This window comes from Lytechinus pictus, chromosome 8 (genome assembly GCF_037042905.1).
Source record: "Lytechinus pictus isolate F3 Inbred chromosome 8, Lp3.0, whole genome shotgun sequence".
Classification (NCBI taxonomy): domain Eukaryota; kingdom Metazoa; phylum Echinodermata; class Echinoidea; order Temnopleuroida; family Toxopneustidae; genus Lytechinus; species Lytechinus pictus.
Genome location: NC_087252.1, coordinates 12,355,020 through 12,371,435, shown reverse-complemented (window position 1 = coordinate 12,371,435; position 16,416 = coordinate 12,355,020). Strand labels below are relative to the sequence as shown.

General features: G+C 37.8%; 2 protein-coding genes across 3 annotated transcripts in view; one reads left to right on the top strand and one right to left on the bottom strand.

Annotated features, from left to right (window-relative positions):
• LOC129267168 (ubiquitin conjugation factor E4 A-like) overlaps positions 1–5,627 on the bottom strand; it is a 29,072-nt gene extending 23,445 nt beyond the window's left edge. For both annotated transcript variants that reach the window (XR_010294412.1, XM_064103584.1), the window contains exons 1-3: positions 5,534–5,627; positions 809–914; positions 52–163 (exon numbers count right to left, since the gene is read on the bottom strand). Coding sequence is in view for 1 of the 2 variants with exons in the window: in XM_064103584.1 (XP_063959654.1) it covers positions 52–163; positions 809–880 (184 nt within the window). In the remaining variant the exon portion in view is untranslated. The remainder of the gene's footprint in view (positions 1–51; positions 164–808; positions 915–5,533) is intronic.
• A 9,038-nt stretch (positions 5,628–14,665) lies between these two features.
• LOC135155209 (uncharacterized) overlaps positions 14,666–16,416 on the top strand; it is a 29,678-nt gene continuing 27,927 nt past the window's right edge. Inside the window, exons 1-2 of the mRNA XM_064104103.1 lie at positions 14,666–14,678; positions 15,967–16,046. Of these exons, the coding sequence (XP_063960173.1) occupies positions 14,666–14,678; positions 15,967–16,046 (93 nt within the window). The remainder of the gene's footprint in view (positions 14,679–15,966; positions 16,047–16,416) is intronic.

Genomic DNA, 16,416 nt, shown 5'->3' with positions numbered 1-16,416 from the left:
CGATTCAATTCATGCTTCCAAGTCAATTACACAGGTGATAATCTTGCTTACCTTGATCTACCGTTATAAGGAAGACTTGTTGAATGACTGCATCTATTAAACTGATCTCTCTGGCCGTCACATCCACCTCCATCATTCCTGATTTATCAGGATGACTGATATTCTAAATAAACAGTGAAAGAAAAAGAAACATGAAGAAAATCAATTTTTAAATTGTATTTTCATAACAATAATAAAACTACTCTGCATGCAACATTTAAACAGACAATATTGAAAATAGATCTCATAATGATTTCTAGGGTTACCTGTACTTGACAAAGAGCTACTTCTTATTTCTATTTTCCTTTGTCCTTTTTTTATTCCACTAAAGGGCAATTTCATAAAATATGTACGTCCAATCCCTACACGTGGGACCTTCATGAAAATTTCTGTCTCTGATATCTTGTTCTTTTGACAGTCTGTAATGTTCTCAAATGACCATGACTTGGTCAGTTTATAAAGTAAGACTTGAGAAAAATGGGGGTCGGACATCATTTTATGGAATTGCCCTATAAAAAAGCAAATATACATGCACAAACTGAACAATTATGAAAAGTTCTTTACAAAGCTTGTTATTTATTTTTGTTATAGTAACTCCCATAGGAACTAATCAGGATAGCTTTCTGCTGCATAACACCTAAGCTGGTATGACCAATTAAATAGGAAACATTTTACATCTTTAATTAATCAGGCACAGTGGCTGATCTTACAGATGACAGAAATTACTCTTGGTTCTTTTTATATTTCAGAGGAATGAGAAAAAACAAACCTGAACAGAGCCTTGTTTTTCTTCGTTTGTTGAGACAAGGAGAGAAAAGGGATTGGTTGACGAAGAAGCCATCCCTCTACAGCTACACGTAGTCAATACCAGGTACCTTCAATACAAGATATAGGTAGAAAAAAAATTGTTTAACATGTAATTAAGCTAACAGAATACATTTCGGGATATCTACATGTAGGTAGAATATGATGAAAAACAATCTTCTGAAATGGTGTTGTGTAGATTACACATGTGGGCTCGCACTAACGTACTACTGTCGGCAAATGGGGATGATGGTAAAATGTCCGAAATTGTTAAAGGTTATGTCCACCCCCCACCCAGAAAAATGTTGATTCGAATAAATAAAGGAAACAAATCAAACCAGCATAACACTGAAATTTTCATCAAAATTGGATGTAAAATAAGAAAGTTATGACATTTTAAAATTTCACTTATTTTTCACAAAACAGTGATATGCACAACTCAGTGACATGCAAATGAGACAGTCAATGATGACCGTCACTCACCATTTCTTTTGTTTGTTATTGTTTGAATTATACCATATTTCATTTTCTATAGATTTGACAATAGGGACCAACTTGACTGAATCATATAGTTTTAAGCAATGCTAGTTTAACATGTTCATGGAAGAATCAATCATAGTTTCACTTGACAATGAAAAAATTAGAATATTTCATATTTCATGTAATAGAATACAAAAGAAATAGTGAGTGGATGACGTCATCGGTCTCCTCATTTGTATACCGACAAGAACTGTTTTGTGAAAATAAACAAAACTTTAACTGTTTAAAATGTCATAACTTTCTCATTTTACTTACCATTTTGATGAAGTTTTCAGTGTTTTGCTTGTTGGATTTTTCTCTTTTTATTCAAATCAACTTTTTGTTGGGGTGGTCTTGTCCTTTAAATAAATCCCCAGAAAAGATGGCTAGTCCTGTCTTAGTGTCTATGTTAGACTTAGACCAAAAGCTTCGGTCTCTGTTATAGTGGTTGATCCGCAGAACTTTGTTGGCTCCACTCACCAATTACAGAAACCAAAGTTCTAACTCGATCTGTACAGGGACTCAATGGCCATATGTTAATAGTTCCAATAAACCAGGGAAGTGGGAGTTGCGCGACAGCCGATGTAATGCACCTATCAATTGTATGACGCACCCCTCGACCCCCGGGAATGGTGGGTCACTTGTCAAACGTGAGTCAGATTTTGTGGTACCATGACGCACATGTGTGTCTTAACAATGACGCACCTTTACTTACAATGACCCTGCCAAGAAAGAAAAAAAGTGACGCACCAGTTCAAGATTTTGACCAACCATGACCGTCTCCCTGACGCAACTTCGTCAGAGTAAAACGTAAGATTCGGAATAGACTCTAGCTCTGAAGCATGTGAAGTATGATGTCTTGTGTGTGTAAGTGCTGCGTGGCGCATAATAGAGCTATAATATGAATGCAATGGAATGCAATACGTGTATAGCGCTATTATCTGACGATGTTTCGTGGTGATAGCGGAGGCCGCCTTGAACTCTTATAAAAGGTAACCCTGTAACTGATCATCGGATCGGCAGCCGATTCATTTGTTTTCCTTTCTGATAATGTCGAAATATGCGTCATTTATATTTCTTCTCAGAAAACAAGGATTCATACGGAAAAGTACATAAAATATATTTTAACTAATTAGCACCTCAGCAAAAATGGTGTCCCAATCATTTAATCTTAGATGTTTGTGACTTCTATTTTCCTTTCCGAGGTGTTGAAATACTGCATCAATTATATTTCTTTTGGGAGAACTGGGGAGTGTTTCATCAACAATTTCATCTGACAGGTTGTCAGATCTGACATCTTTTTCTGATGTTGATTGGCTGAGAGGAACTGTTACTATGGTAACTGTTGGATAAAATGGGACTTGTCGGATAAAACGTCCGACAAGTCCTTTCATGAAACGCCCCCAGGAGTTCATAACGAAAGGTATATAAAATATATATTCCCTCGTTAGCGCCTAAAAACAATTTTAAAATATGTCTTGAAAGGTCGCACGCTAATATGAGATGTTGCCAACTTCTATTATGTTTTATTTACGTTTCCAACGTTGTCGAGAAAATGCGTCTTTAATATTTCTTCTGGGAGAATGAGAGTTCATAACAAAAGGTATATGAAATATATTTTAACTCGTTAGCCCCTCAAAACGATTTTAAAACATGTTCCGAACGATCGCGCATGTTGGCGACTTCTATTGCATTTTATTCTTTGCGACTTTGTGTTGTCAGGAAGATGCGTGCGAAAGACAACAAAATTTTGATAGATAGCTTTGTATTCAAATATCGGCGATTCCATTTGGATTTTAGAAGCTTAAAGGAGAATGAAACCCTTGAAACCAGCTGAATCCGTATCAAAGAGAAAAATCAAAGAAACATATTGTTGAAAGTTTGAGGAAGATTGAATGAATGATAAGAAAGTTATGAGCATTTGAATATTGAGATCACTAATGCCATGTAGATCCTCCCATTGGCAATGCGACCAAGATCTGTGATGTCACACACGTACAACTCGCTCATTACTTTAATACTTATTTCACTTATATTCTCACTTTTATAGAGTCTATCACAAGGCGAGGTGTTCTCTTTATGAGAGGACAAGTACAGAGGTTTCACAACATTATATCATTGATGAATCGTTTGTCATGTGATTAGAATGAGCAAAAAGAGATGTTTTGGGGTATATTTTCAGTGTTCAAAAGGGGAGAGTTGTTCATCTGTGACATCATAGATCTTGGTCGCATTGCCAATGGGAGGATCTCCTTAGCATTAGTGATCTCGACATTCAAATGCTCATAGCTCTTCTATTGCTAGTCCTATGTTACTCAAACTTTTGTTGATCTTATTCTTTGATATTTTTGCTTTCACAAAAGCTAACTTGCTCCAAGAGTTTCATTCTCCTTTAACTGCCGATCCAATTTCATTTTGATCCGATTTTATACAACATTTTAATACCCGTTTGTATCACTGAGGCATCATGACGCACCCAGGTAAAATGACTGACATTGACGCACCCCAATCCTCAAACTGTGATAGACCAAATGTTTCAATGACGGGGTTACACTTCGTAATTCCGAAGGTTCTTTATTCTGAAGGTTCGTAATTCCGAAACACGTAAATTGCCTATACCTCGATGTTCGTTAATCTGAAAACGTAAAAGGGTTTGTTTATCCGAACATTTGTGGCGTTATTCCGAAGGTTCGTTAATCCGAAAACGAAATAAGGTACGCTGTTCCGAAGGTTCGTAAATCCGAGAACGAAATAAGGTTCGTTGTTCCGAAGGTTCGTTAGTCCAAACACGAAATAAGGTTCATTAATCATTTCATTTTCGGACTAACGAACCTTCGGAATTACGAACCTCATTTCGTTTTCAGATTAACGAACCTTCGGAATTACAAACCTCACTTCGTTTTCAGACAAACGAACCTTCAGAATTACGAACCTCATTTCATTTTCGGACTAATGAACCTTCGGAATATCGGAACCTTCGGAATAATGAAGCTTCGGAATTACGAATGTATGTGCCATGACGGTACCCTGCGTCGCTAATCTGTTGGTAAATGACCCTACCATGACACACCATTCCCGGGGGTCGAGGGGTGCGTCTTACAATTGATAGGTCATTAGGTGCATAAGTCACTGTTGTTTTTCCTTTTAAGTTTATATTTTCCTCTTTTTGTGCATTTCAGGTCAAAACGGAATAGGGTCCTAGACCTAGACCCTAAAGGCCTAGATCTAATAATCTTTATTTTGGTCCATGTCCAGTTCTTTTTATATATTTTTATGGAATAAAGAAAAAAAAATGATGAGCCCCGTCGGGGGGATTTTGCATTGTTAATCCCCTTATGGGAGCTGCACGATCGCGAGCCGTCTGTGTACGAGAAGTAAAAATAAGAAATGTAAAAAAACTCCTCGAAACAGACGGCTGCCAGCTGTCTATGACTATGTTAGACTCTGTTCGTGCGCCTAGCCCTAGGCTTAGGCTAAGCTAGAAATGCTGTTTCACTTTCATATTTTTGGCATTTATCCTGGTTCGAGTCACCAATCCATTCACTGCCGTTTATTTCGTCAGCGCTGGTGACTTCGTTCGTTGTTGTTGTGGGTCATTTCCACACCCAAATGATCTCCTCGCCCTCGGTCAATCACACGTATTGCGAGGTTAGTATTATTATATTAGTATACGAACCCTCGGTATACTTCTTTCAACTCCCATGATTCACGTTACACAACGCGTACGCACACACCGACATTACTCATTAGTCTATTTAGAGACTACATTCACGATAAGGCCATTTTTTTTTGGGGGGGGGAGTATATTTTGACCCCTAAAATCATGCTTACGTTAGACTTAGAGTCTTGAGTCTAACGTTAATTTATATCATTGGCCTATATGTATGTATGGAACTCCAAGTCTAAGTCTCACTCTCTCACTACCAGTAGGCCCGAACAGACTAGAGGCGACACCGAGTCAGCCGTGCGAGCCGGAGCGGCGGGGACAAGAGGCGATCGCGAAATATAGCATGCGAAATCGTCGATCACCGCTTAGCTTTGCACTCGGACTCCGAGGACCGAGTCGGAGTAAAAAATTGCATTAAAAAGTCGTCTAGATTTTACTTCATTTGTTTTGCTGTTCACTCACACACACACACTCAGAATATATGATTAAAAAACATTACTTTACCAATATTATATAGTCCTAGATCTAGCTATGCCTATGTCAGCGATGAGAAAATCCGGCTTGGGATTCCACGTCGGTTTAATAGCGCTTCCGGGTTAAGTGGAATTCGAGGGGGGGGGGGGTGGATCTCTCACTGGATCACTTGATTGGGTGTCAATTTCTCGGGGGGGGGGGTTCTTTAGTAGGCTTAAAGGAGAATGAAACTCTGGGAGCAAGTTAGCTTTTGTGAAAGCAGAAAAATCAAAGAATAAGATCAACAAAAGTTTGAGTAAAATGGGACTAGCAATAAAAGAGTTATGAGCGTTTGAATGTCAAGATCACTAATGCTATGGAGATCCTAACATTGGCAATGCGACCAAGATCTATGATGTCACAGATGAACAACTCTCCCCTTTTGGACACTGAAAATATACCCCAAAACATCTCTTTTTGCTCATTCTAATTATATGACAAACGATTCATCAATGATATAATGTTGTGAAACCTCTGTACTTGTCCTCTCATAAAAAGAACACCTCACCTTGTGATAGACTCTATAAAAGTGAGAATATAAGTGAAATAAGTACTAAAGTAATGAGGGAGTTGTACGTGTGTGACATCACAGATCTTGGTCGCATTGCCAATGGGAGGATCTACATGGCATTAGTGATCTCAATATTCAAATGCTCATAACTTTCTTATTATTCATTCAATCTTCCTCAAACTTTCAACAATATGTTTCTTTGATTTTTCTTTTTGATATGGATTCAGCTGGTTTCAAGGGTTTCATTCTCCTTTAATGTATAAATATATATGTAGTAGAGAGAGTGAATAAAACTAACTGTGCTATACAGCTAGGGGCGGCGGAACGGTTTTCAAGGTGGTTGGGGGGGAGGGGGGGCTGAGTCAAAAGTGGGGGGCTGACCATGCAAAAAAATCAAAATCATATATATGGTCATTTTTACGTTTTTTTATACACGGTTTTGGAAAAAAAAGTGGGGGGCTGAAGCCACCACCAAGCCTCCCGCTTCCGCGGCCCCTGTTATAAATGCTTATCTTTTTCTCAAAATTTGAATATAAATTATATAGCTTGCCATGCAGATATGAGATCCTCACCTATAGGCTTGTATAACCGCTTGTAAGCTGTAGAGTACCGGTTTTTAGTAGGCCTATTTTGAATTTGTGATGGAGCTAATCCCGAAGCTGATTCCTTTTCGGTTCATTAACTTGTTAGTTGTTTATATTTCGCCTTACTTTAATGATTTTGTTGAAAATTTGAAGCTGAAGTGAACTGAATTCGTCATCAATCAATCGGCAATTCAATCAATCAATGAATCATTCAACCAATCAATTAATCAATCAATCAATCAATCAAAATAAACATATATAAGCTAGACTTTAGGATCCGTTTCCTAATTACTTTTTCGCCTGATCATGATAAGTCAGATCTGACAACTGAGTCGATTTATGATTTCTATTCGAGGGTTCTACACACTCATAAACCTTTGTATTTTCATGGATCCCTCCTTTTTCCCTAGCTTGTACAGTGGTTATTAAAGGCCTACACAGTGGCGTACCTAGGATTTTCCACATGGGGGGGCAAAACCGTCCACCAAAAAATTTGACAAGCAAAAAAAAAAAAAAAAAAAAAAAAAAAAAGTCTTCGATCACAAATAAAGGATTTCGTACCAGAAAAAAATTGACAAGCAAAAAAAAAAAAAAAAAAAAAAAAAAAAAAAAAAGGTCTTCAAGCTCGTCAGGGGGGCATTAAAGGTCTTAAAGCTCGTCAGGGGGGGGCAAAAAAGGTTTCTCAAGCTCGTCAGGGGGGGGGCAAAGATACGTTTTGCATGGGTTGTGACTCGTCAGGGGGGGCAGAGTGCCCCCCCCCTGCCCCCCCCCCCCCCGTAGGTACGCTAGTGGGCCTACACCAGAATTATATAAAAAGGTGTTGAAATTCCGCCATCTTTTTTTCTAAATTGAGAAGTCAGCTAGACCATTTCTGTTATACCCAACTTTATGTTCACATGGTATGTTATCATGAAAATTTAGTTTCGCACGAGAATATTGCAATATGGGAGAATAAAAAAAATGATTTTCTTGCAGTGGACCTAACCCCCTTTGCAACCAAACTCTTCTGAAGCGCTTATTTGTCAAAAGGGGTTAGGTCCATAAATAAAGTGGCAAAGTAAAATCACTGTTTTTATTCAAAAGAGATTGGATTCGTTTCAGTTTGCTTGCGAAAGGTCAGTCCACAAATAATTTTTTTTTTTAATAATTTTTTTTTAATATATTAAAAAAATTGAAGACAGGTAGATTTCTTTTATACCCAAATGTATGTTTACATGATAAGATTGTACACCATGACAACATTATTAAAGGAGAATGAAACTCTTGGAGCAAGTTAGCTTTTGTGAAAGCAGAAAAATCAAAGAATAAGATCAACAAAACTTTGAGTAAAATAGGACTAGCAATAAAAGAGTTATGAGCATTTGAATGTCGAGATCACTAATGCTATGGAGATCCTCCCATTGGTAATGCGACCAAGATCTGTGATGTCACACACGTACAACTCTCCCATTTGGACACTGAAAATATACCCCAAAACATCTCTTTTTGCTCATTCTAATCATATGACAAACGATTCATCAATGATATAATGTTGTGAAACCTCTGTACTTGTCATCTCATAAAGAGAACACCTCACCTTGTGATAGACTCTATAAAAGTGAGAATATAAGTGAAATAAGTACTAAAGTAATGAGGGAGTTGTACGTGTGTGATATCACAGATCTTGGTCGCATTGCCGTTGGGAGGATCTACATGGCACTAGTGATCTCAATATTCGAATGCTCATAACTTTCTTATTATTCATTCAATCTTCCTCAAACTTTCAACAATATGTTTCTATGATTTTTCTCTTTGATATAGATTCAGCTGGTTTTAAGGGTTTCATTCTCCTTTAAGTTTTTCATAAGAATATTGCAATAAGTGAGAATAAAAAAACATGATTTTTCTCGAAATAGTCCAAAGTGGACCTACCCCCTTTTGCAACAAAACTCTTCATATACTGAAATCAGTTTGGAGCTTTTTTTATCACAATCAAACAATAACTTTGTTTGTATGGAATTCATTTTTAAATTCTTTCTAAATGCCCAATTTATTCTATCATTTTAGTAACATATTTTTAATTTCGTTTTTAGTAAAAGGTTAAATCCATCTAGAGTACTTGAATTCCACTCACATACAGGACACATATCTACGTCACTTTCTCGTTCTCCATTTGATGTTTCATTTTCATACCATAAGAGCTGCTTATAATATGATGAACATAAAGAATACATTTAATGATGAGGTTCGCACTTAGAAGGAAATATCAAGTGTTTACATTTCCGGAAGTACACAATGAACACAACAGACCATGTATGGTATCGCTTACAGACGGGTAGTTGTGTGTTAGTTTACTTTATATCAATCTTTCATAATCAATAAGTAATGATTTGAGGTCTTAAACAGACACACTGGCTTATTATTTACTGCAGCAAGAGATTAATCATACGCTGTTCTTTCGTTTTTGCATTTACACTTGTGGCAAAATATATCCATCTCTGCCACCATCGTCATCATCACCACACCATCATCGTCGTCGGCATTATATCGTAGTCGTCACCGCTACCAGCACCACAACCTAGAAATTGAGCAGGTTAAAGGAAAGTGACCACTGTCGGTGATATGTTCTGATTGTGGGCTAGCGATTTTTTTTTTCTTCTTGAACTCAGAATTTTCGATATGCTTTTGGTGAACTCGCCTTGTCGAATAATGCGATACCCCATTGTCGTCATATCATCCTTATGGAATATAGGTAAGTTGGGAAAATAGTATATAATTAGACACAATATTCTAATGTATCACTATGAACAAAAAGCCAGAGAGTTGATTGCATTTACTGGAGTTGTGATTAATCATAAGTGACAATAATAATAGGAATAGTTTTTTTTTTTTTTGTGTGCGGGTATCACATTTCAGCGGCACTAATATATTGTCAATTTTGTTCCAAGTGGTACTTTTATCATTTATTTTTTCTTCTTTCAAATTGAAAATAATTTTTAGCTCCCCACAATGGTCATAATGGTTGTATTTTCTTTCATTCAAAACTGATGATTGAATCACATCACCGAATCAATTGTTTTCATCTCCCTCCAGCCCCCTCTCTATTTTATGTGTGTTCTCTACCCCCTCTATCTCACACACACACACACACTCACCCACACTCCCTCACACCCACACACACGCACGCACAGCCTCAGTGGACACATCCACCACACACATCTAGCTAGCCATGTTACTTATAACTCTACGATGTTATTCAAAGGACTCTGCATTTCCAACATAATTTGCATATGCTTGATTCCTACTGTGTATTATTATCATGAATAAAACATTATATTATATTCTGTCAATTTGTTTTTTTTCCATTATGCATGGTTAATAATCAAACAAACAAACATAATTTTACGCGCACTATTATATTCTGTCAATTTGTTTTTTTTTCCATTATGCATTGTTAATAATCAAACAAACAAACATAATTTTACGCGCACTATTATATTCTGTCAATTTTTTTTTCCATTATGCATGGTTAATAATCAAACAAACAAACATAATTTTAGGCGCACTATTGGCTTCCTCACACACGATTTACCCCTCTACCAATCTTGTGTCTTTCCCACATAGGCCTACACATACTATATAAATTAGTGACACAACCCCCTCCTACACAAACATGCACATCTCCCGACTTCTGGCCACTCAAAATGATGTGCCACCAACTCGCCCCTCCCCCTCTCCCGATATTTTGTCTTTTACCCCAGAGCTCTCTCCCTCTCTTATACACCAACACCCAGATTAACCGTAACGCCCCACAGCCGCATCCTTTTCCCTACAATTTGCCATTCATCCTCTCCAAACCTTTTTGTCTTTCCCTTTAATATACACTCTCACCAGTGGCGTAGCTACGGATGGGGGGCCTGGGGGGGGGGCACGTGCCCCCCAGGTGCCCCCCTGAAAAAAATTGGCGAAGCAAAAAAAAAAGGAGAAAGATGAAAAAGAAAAAAAGAAAAAGAAGGCGAAAGACAGAAAGAGAAGAAGATGAAAATAAGAGGAGGAAGACGAGTGAATATAATAATGTTGGGGGAAGACTTCTAAAAAAAATCTTTCATGCTACTAAATAAAATTTTCGCTCGCGCTTCGCGCTCGAATTGCCTGTTCGATGAGATTCACATCTTGCTCAATAAGCTGATATGGAGCTTAAAATATCAAGTTTTTGAGTCAATATTCAAAACATATTTCAGCTCGGACATCAAGCTTTCATTATTTTTTTTTCCATTTACAAATTTATTGCACTTTGTAAAATGTCGGTTAATATGGTCTACATATCAACATTTTAAGCTCACGCTGCGTGGTCGCATTATTTGATTTGCCAAGTTCCTATTGTCTTCGTGTATTCCATAAAGTTCTCGAAATATCAATTTTCAGATGTTACTGTCAAAACGCCTATAAGTTAGCGCTGCACACTCGCATTTTGATTGGCGAGTACCATATATCAGTTCTATATTATGTAAATTAGGCAAACAAAACTCCAGGCCTTTTCATTACACTTATTTAAAAAATTCAGCTCGCGATTTGCGCTCGCATTAATTGTTAAAATGTATTAACCATTGTAAGGCGTATTCATAATTACAAAATGCTTACAATTTCTAGTTTTCAAGCCTTAAAACCAACAACTTCCACGCTGTCATTACGCATATTAGATTAACAAATAAGAAAATAACATTTTCATGAATTAACTAAATTGGGTCTTTTCAGAATGGAATATCGACAAGCTTAGGAATAATAGGAAGATTGTCATCATTTTCATAATGTCAACAAGTTTTAGCTCGCGCTTCGCGCTCCCATTATTGAAATATGTACCGTATTCGTGGGTAGCCTGTAAACAGTCCTTTACAGGTTCCTTTCTGATCATGTTAGAACATTTGTTTAAAATTTCTGCTCGCGCTTGGCGTTCGCAGTAATTATCTAGTTACATACGCATCTTGTTCAGGATCACAAACATTGCCCAGAATATTTAATTTTCAGGACAAAATACATAATATAAAAAAATTCGCTGCTCGCGCTTCGCGTTCGCACTTTTATATAGGGCTTATGTCATGAGATTATTTCATATTTATGTTGTTTTATAAGAATAAAGCTAAGAAGTGACTGATCAGGGAAAATATAGGTGAAGATAATTTCGTGCCCCCCCCCCCCTTATAGGCGAAAGTTGGATCCGCCCTTGTGACACATGCGCACACACACAGAAAAAAAATGTTGCCCCCCTGAACTAAGCAAGGACCCCCCAGTGCCCCCCAGGAAAAAAATCCTAGCTACGCCACTGACTCTCACGCATACCCATCCTGACACCACATCGACCGTAGCACTCCCCCCCCCCCCTCCCCATACACACCGACACTCCCACCCATCGCCTCGCCCATTCGGAATTTCCCCTCCCATTCCTCCCAATTTTCTATTTTTAATTCTCTCTGTCTCTTCTCAGTTTTCGCTTCAGGCCTGAATACAGATGACACCGCGGAAAAATTGGGAGCTTGCTTTCCGGACTGGAACATAAGCACTGATCGTGAAGATTGGTCATTATCCGAGACAGTCTGTGTGAGCAGAGGGTCAAAGGTCAAAGTTCAGGGAACATTAGTTCCGGTTTCCGAGGTGTTGCTTTCAACGTGGACAACCTGCCAAAACCATTCGATCTTCATAAGTACGATATCACCCACCCCCCCCCCCCCGAAATTAATAAGGACGGTAGTCAGTTCACAGCCGGGGGACCCTTTAAATTCATATAGAGATATTAAAATGTTCATTTCTCCTAAAACAATTTTTGTTTGAAATTAGGGTCAAATCCTCTTAGGCTATTCGAATATTTTTTAAAAAACGTTGTCATTTTTTTTCAAGTTTCAGTGATCTTAAAATTGACATAATCAAATACAGCTTATAATTAATTTTTCAATCTTGGATACAAGCAGATATCTAATTTTTGTCTTACCTGCGAAGCAGAGTGAGACTATAGGCGCCGCTTTTCCGACGGCGTCAACACCAAAGTTTTTGTAATGACAGCATAACTTAAAAAGTATATGGACCTAGTTCGTGAAACTTGGCCATAAGGTTAATCAAGTATCACTTAACATCTTGCCTTAGTTTCATGTAACATGATTAAGGTCAAAGGTCATTTAGGGTCAATGAACTTAGACTATGTTGGGGGAATCAACACCAAATCTTAACCGAAGTTTTTGAAATGACAGCATACCTTAAAAAGTATATGGACCTAGTTCATGAAACTTGGACATAAGATTAATCAAGTATAACTGAACATCCCGCTTGAGTTTCACGTCACACGATCAAGGTCAAAGGTCATTTGGAGTCAATGAGCTTTGGCCAAATTGGGGGTATCTGTTGAATTACCATTATAACTTCAAAAGTTTTTCGATCCGATTCATGAAACTTGGACATAAGAGTAATCAAGTATCACTAAACATCCTGTGCAAGTTTCAGGTCACATGATCAAGGTCAAAGGTCATGTAAGGTCAATGAACTTTGGCCAAGTTGGGGGGATTTGTTGAATTACCGTCATAACTTTGATAGTTTATTGGTCTAGTTCATAAAACGTGGACATAAGAGTAACCAAGTATCACTGAACGTCTTGTGCAAGTTTCAGGTCACATGACCATGGTCAAAGGTCTATAGACTTTGGCCATGTTGGGGGTATTTGTTGAATTACCATCATAACTCTGTAAGTATATTGGTCTAGTTCATAAAACTTGGACATCAAGTAACAACGAATAGCATCTTGGACATCAAGAGTCATCAAGTATCACTGAGTATCTCATGCGAGTTTTAAGTCACATGACGAAAGTCAAAGGTCATTTAAGGCCATTGAACTTTGGCAATTTTAGAGGTAATTATTAGATTGCTGTCATAACTTTCAAAGTTTATAGTGTATAAAATGTGGATATAGGGGTAATCAAGTATCACTGACAAGTTTTAAGTCACATGATCAAGGTCAAATGTCAATGAACGTAGTATTGTATCATTATATGAATGGTGTTTTTTGTGAATAATTATTTTGTAGTAGTTTTCAAAGTCAGCACTGCTGCTATATTGAATCGCGTGATGCAGGTGAGACCGCCAGAGGCATTCCACTTGTTAATGACATCGGCCACTTTTGGTGATAAAATGCTGGCAAAACTAACAAGTTATTTGACAACCAAAGTATTGTTCAAAATTCTTATGTCAATTTACCGAAACTGAAAATAAATTTGTTGCACAGTGATTAAGCATCAAATGCTATTCGTTGTTACATATTTACCAAAAATATGATATATGTTTATGTTTTATCCATTTCACGTGTCTTGTGTTATTAAAATAATCTTAAAACGAAACATAAAATTTGTATGATTAATGCTTTGCTTTGTTTTTTTACGATATAGTTGTACGCCCACTCATTGCATGGCACAGTTTCGCAGAAAATGAAAAGTGCTCAGAACAATATAAATTTGGAAGAATGTATTATTATTCAAACGCTTTCATTTTTCTTCAACGTCAATGTTCTGGTTTCTTCGAATTCTATTTATATTTCTTCATTGCCAAAGAAAACATAGGAAGCCACAATATATGCAGAAAATTGTCGAAGGTCTTTTTAAATGTCCTTTGCCTGGAAAATAGTCTCCCATCAATTCGTTAGTGATAATCATTATTTTTAAAAAACATATTGTAAGGGTAAACTCCCCCTTTGATAATGTAAATGATGTCACACATTTTATATCATGTAATGTCTATTGCAGTTCAAAAAATAATATATACAGTGTACAAAAAAGCCCCGCCCAATCCATTTTCTTCTCCCCTCCCCCAACTCTAGCTGTACAGACACAGGGAAATCTGGTCGCAATCTACTTGTACCTCGTGTGTTGCCTTGCTGTGTTACTCTTTGCTCTCACCGTTGCCATTGTGATTCTGTTATTAAAGATAAAGTGTCGTGGCGAAGGTCGAGTAAACAAAGCAAAAGGTAAATTTCAAGTTGTTACATCTTGCCCCTTCTTGAATTGAAAACTAACAATGACGTCAGGCAGTAGGGTATCTACAAATGAGGGTTATATTGTTTTTCTTTTTTTTTAAAGGCCAACACCACTTGCTAAAGCACTTTCTCGCCAAAAGTTTCCTGACAGACACAAAAGTTTATGAAAATTCTTTTACAGAGGAGGAATGGGGGGGGGGGTCTGCCCCCTGCCCCCGCGCCCTATGTACAATAGTGGTGTCAGGTTGAAGTGGCTTTTAATACCCCTTTCATACTGCTCTCTTCATTTTTCACCGGCGAACTTCTCCGCCTCGCATTCATCACTTCCCCGGCGAAGAAAAAAATGTACCCTTTCGCACTGACATTTCTTCCCCGGCGAAAGTCAACGGGCGATTGCAGAACAAAACGAAAGAAAATTGTAAACATTACTTCTTACCTATTACAAAAAGGTATAACAAAAATTAATTACAACATAGTTTGAAAGTATTACGAGAAAAACAAACAATATCACCTTGTTTTATATTTTAGCGCATTTTATACATGTAAAAAGTGCTTTTTTATAAATATTGTTAGTATACAAAAAATATGTTCGAGGGTTTCTACTTGGCCATAGCATTCAGCTGAGCTTGCAACTTTTCGCGCGCGGAATCTCGGTACAGGGGACTTCGGGAGAGAGAAAAATTGACCTCTGACGTCATTAAAGAGGAGAAGTACTCCGGTTTGCTTTCATACTGGTCTTTTCACCGGCGAACTTCGCCGGTCTCCACCTCTAGAGGTGGAGAAGTTGGCCAGCGAACTTCACCGCTGAAGTTCTCCTGTGTACCTTTCATACTGGACACTTTCCTCTTCGCTGGCGAACTTCGCCGGTGAAGTTGGCCGGTGAAAAGCGCAATCATCGCGTACATTAGGCAAAAAAAAAAATAATAATCAGCCTATGATTGTTGTGTGTATTGTTGATGCCGGTTTGTCGGTGCTTATGTGTTTTTGTTTAAGTAAGCATGAAAGGGAAATGGAAAACCCATCCAGAGGGGGAAGAGCATAGGCGGCGGAAGCGGGGGGGGGGGGGGCGGGGGGATAATTCCCCCCTAAATTTAAGGGGGAACGATCCCCCCTAAATTGTTAGTTGATAACCTTTTTTTTTTTTTTTTTTTTTTTTTTTTGCTTGTCAAATTTTTATCTGTGTCCATCACAAAATTTCAGGTGGACCCCCTAAATTTGTTTGCTTCCGCCGCCAATGGGGAAGAGAAACCGACATTAAAGTTGGGTGGGGGTAGACGTAGTCGTAAAGGAATTGTATTACTTATAAGCGTAAATCCTTCTAAATTTTTCTTCTTTCTTTCAGAACACCCTGCAATCACCTATGTCTTCGAAGCAGATGAAACAGAGGGCATTCAAGAAAGCGCAAATTTAGAAAACGATTCGGTAAGAATTTACATGCTACTGCTGATAACTGATATGACAGATTTTTCATTCTGCGATGTATGACAGACTCAAGAATATAGAAAAAGGATGTTAACTGCCCTTTATAAAAAAAAACGACCAATAAGTCTTTGTTAGAAATTGGCGAATCAAAACAACAGTTTCATCATGGACTCTCAACAAACAACATATTGAAAAGTTTACGTCACCTCCGAAATTTCGGACGAAAATGCTATTCCGGTGATTCGGTTAACCAGTTTTCGACAAAGACCCCATCAGTTCAATGCCATTTTACGGGCATTTTCAATACAATGACTGTGTTCTTGAATCCGTCGCTCATCGCGAAGCGTGAACTGTCGATTGAATGTCCTTT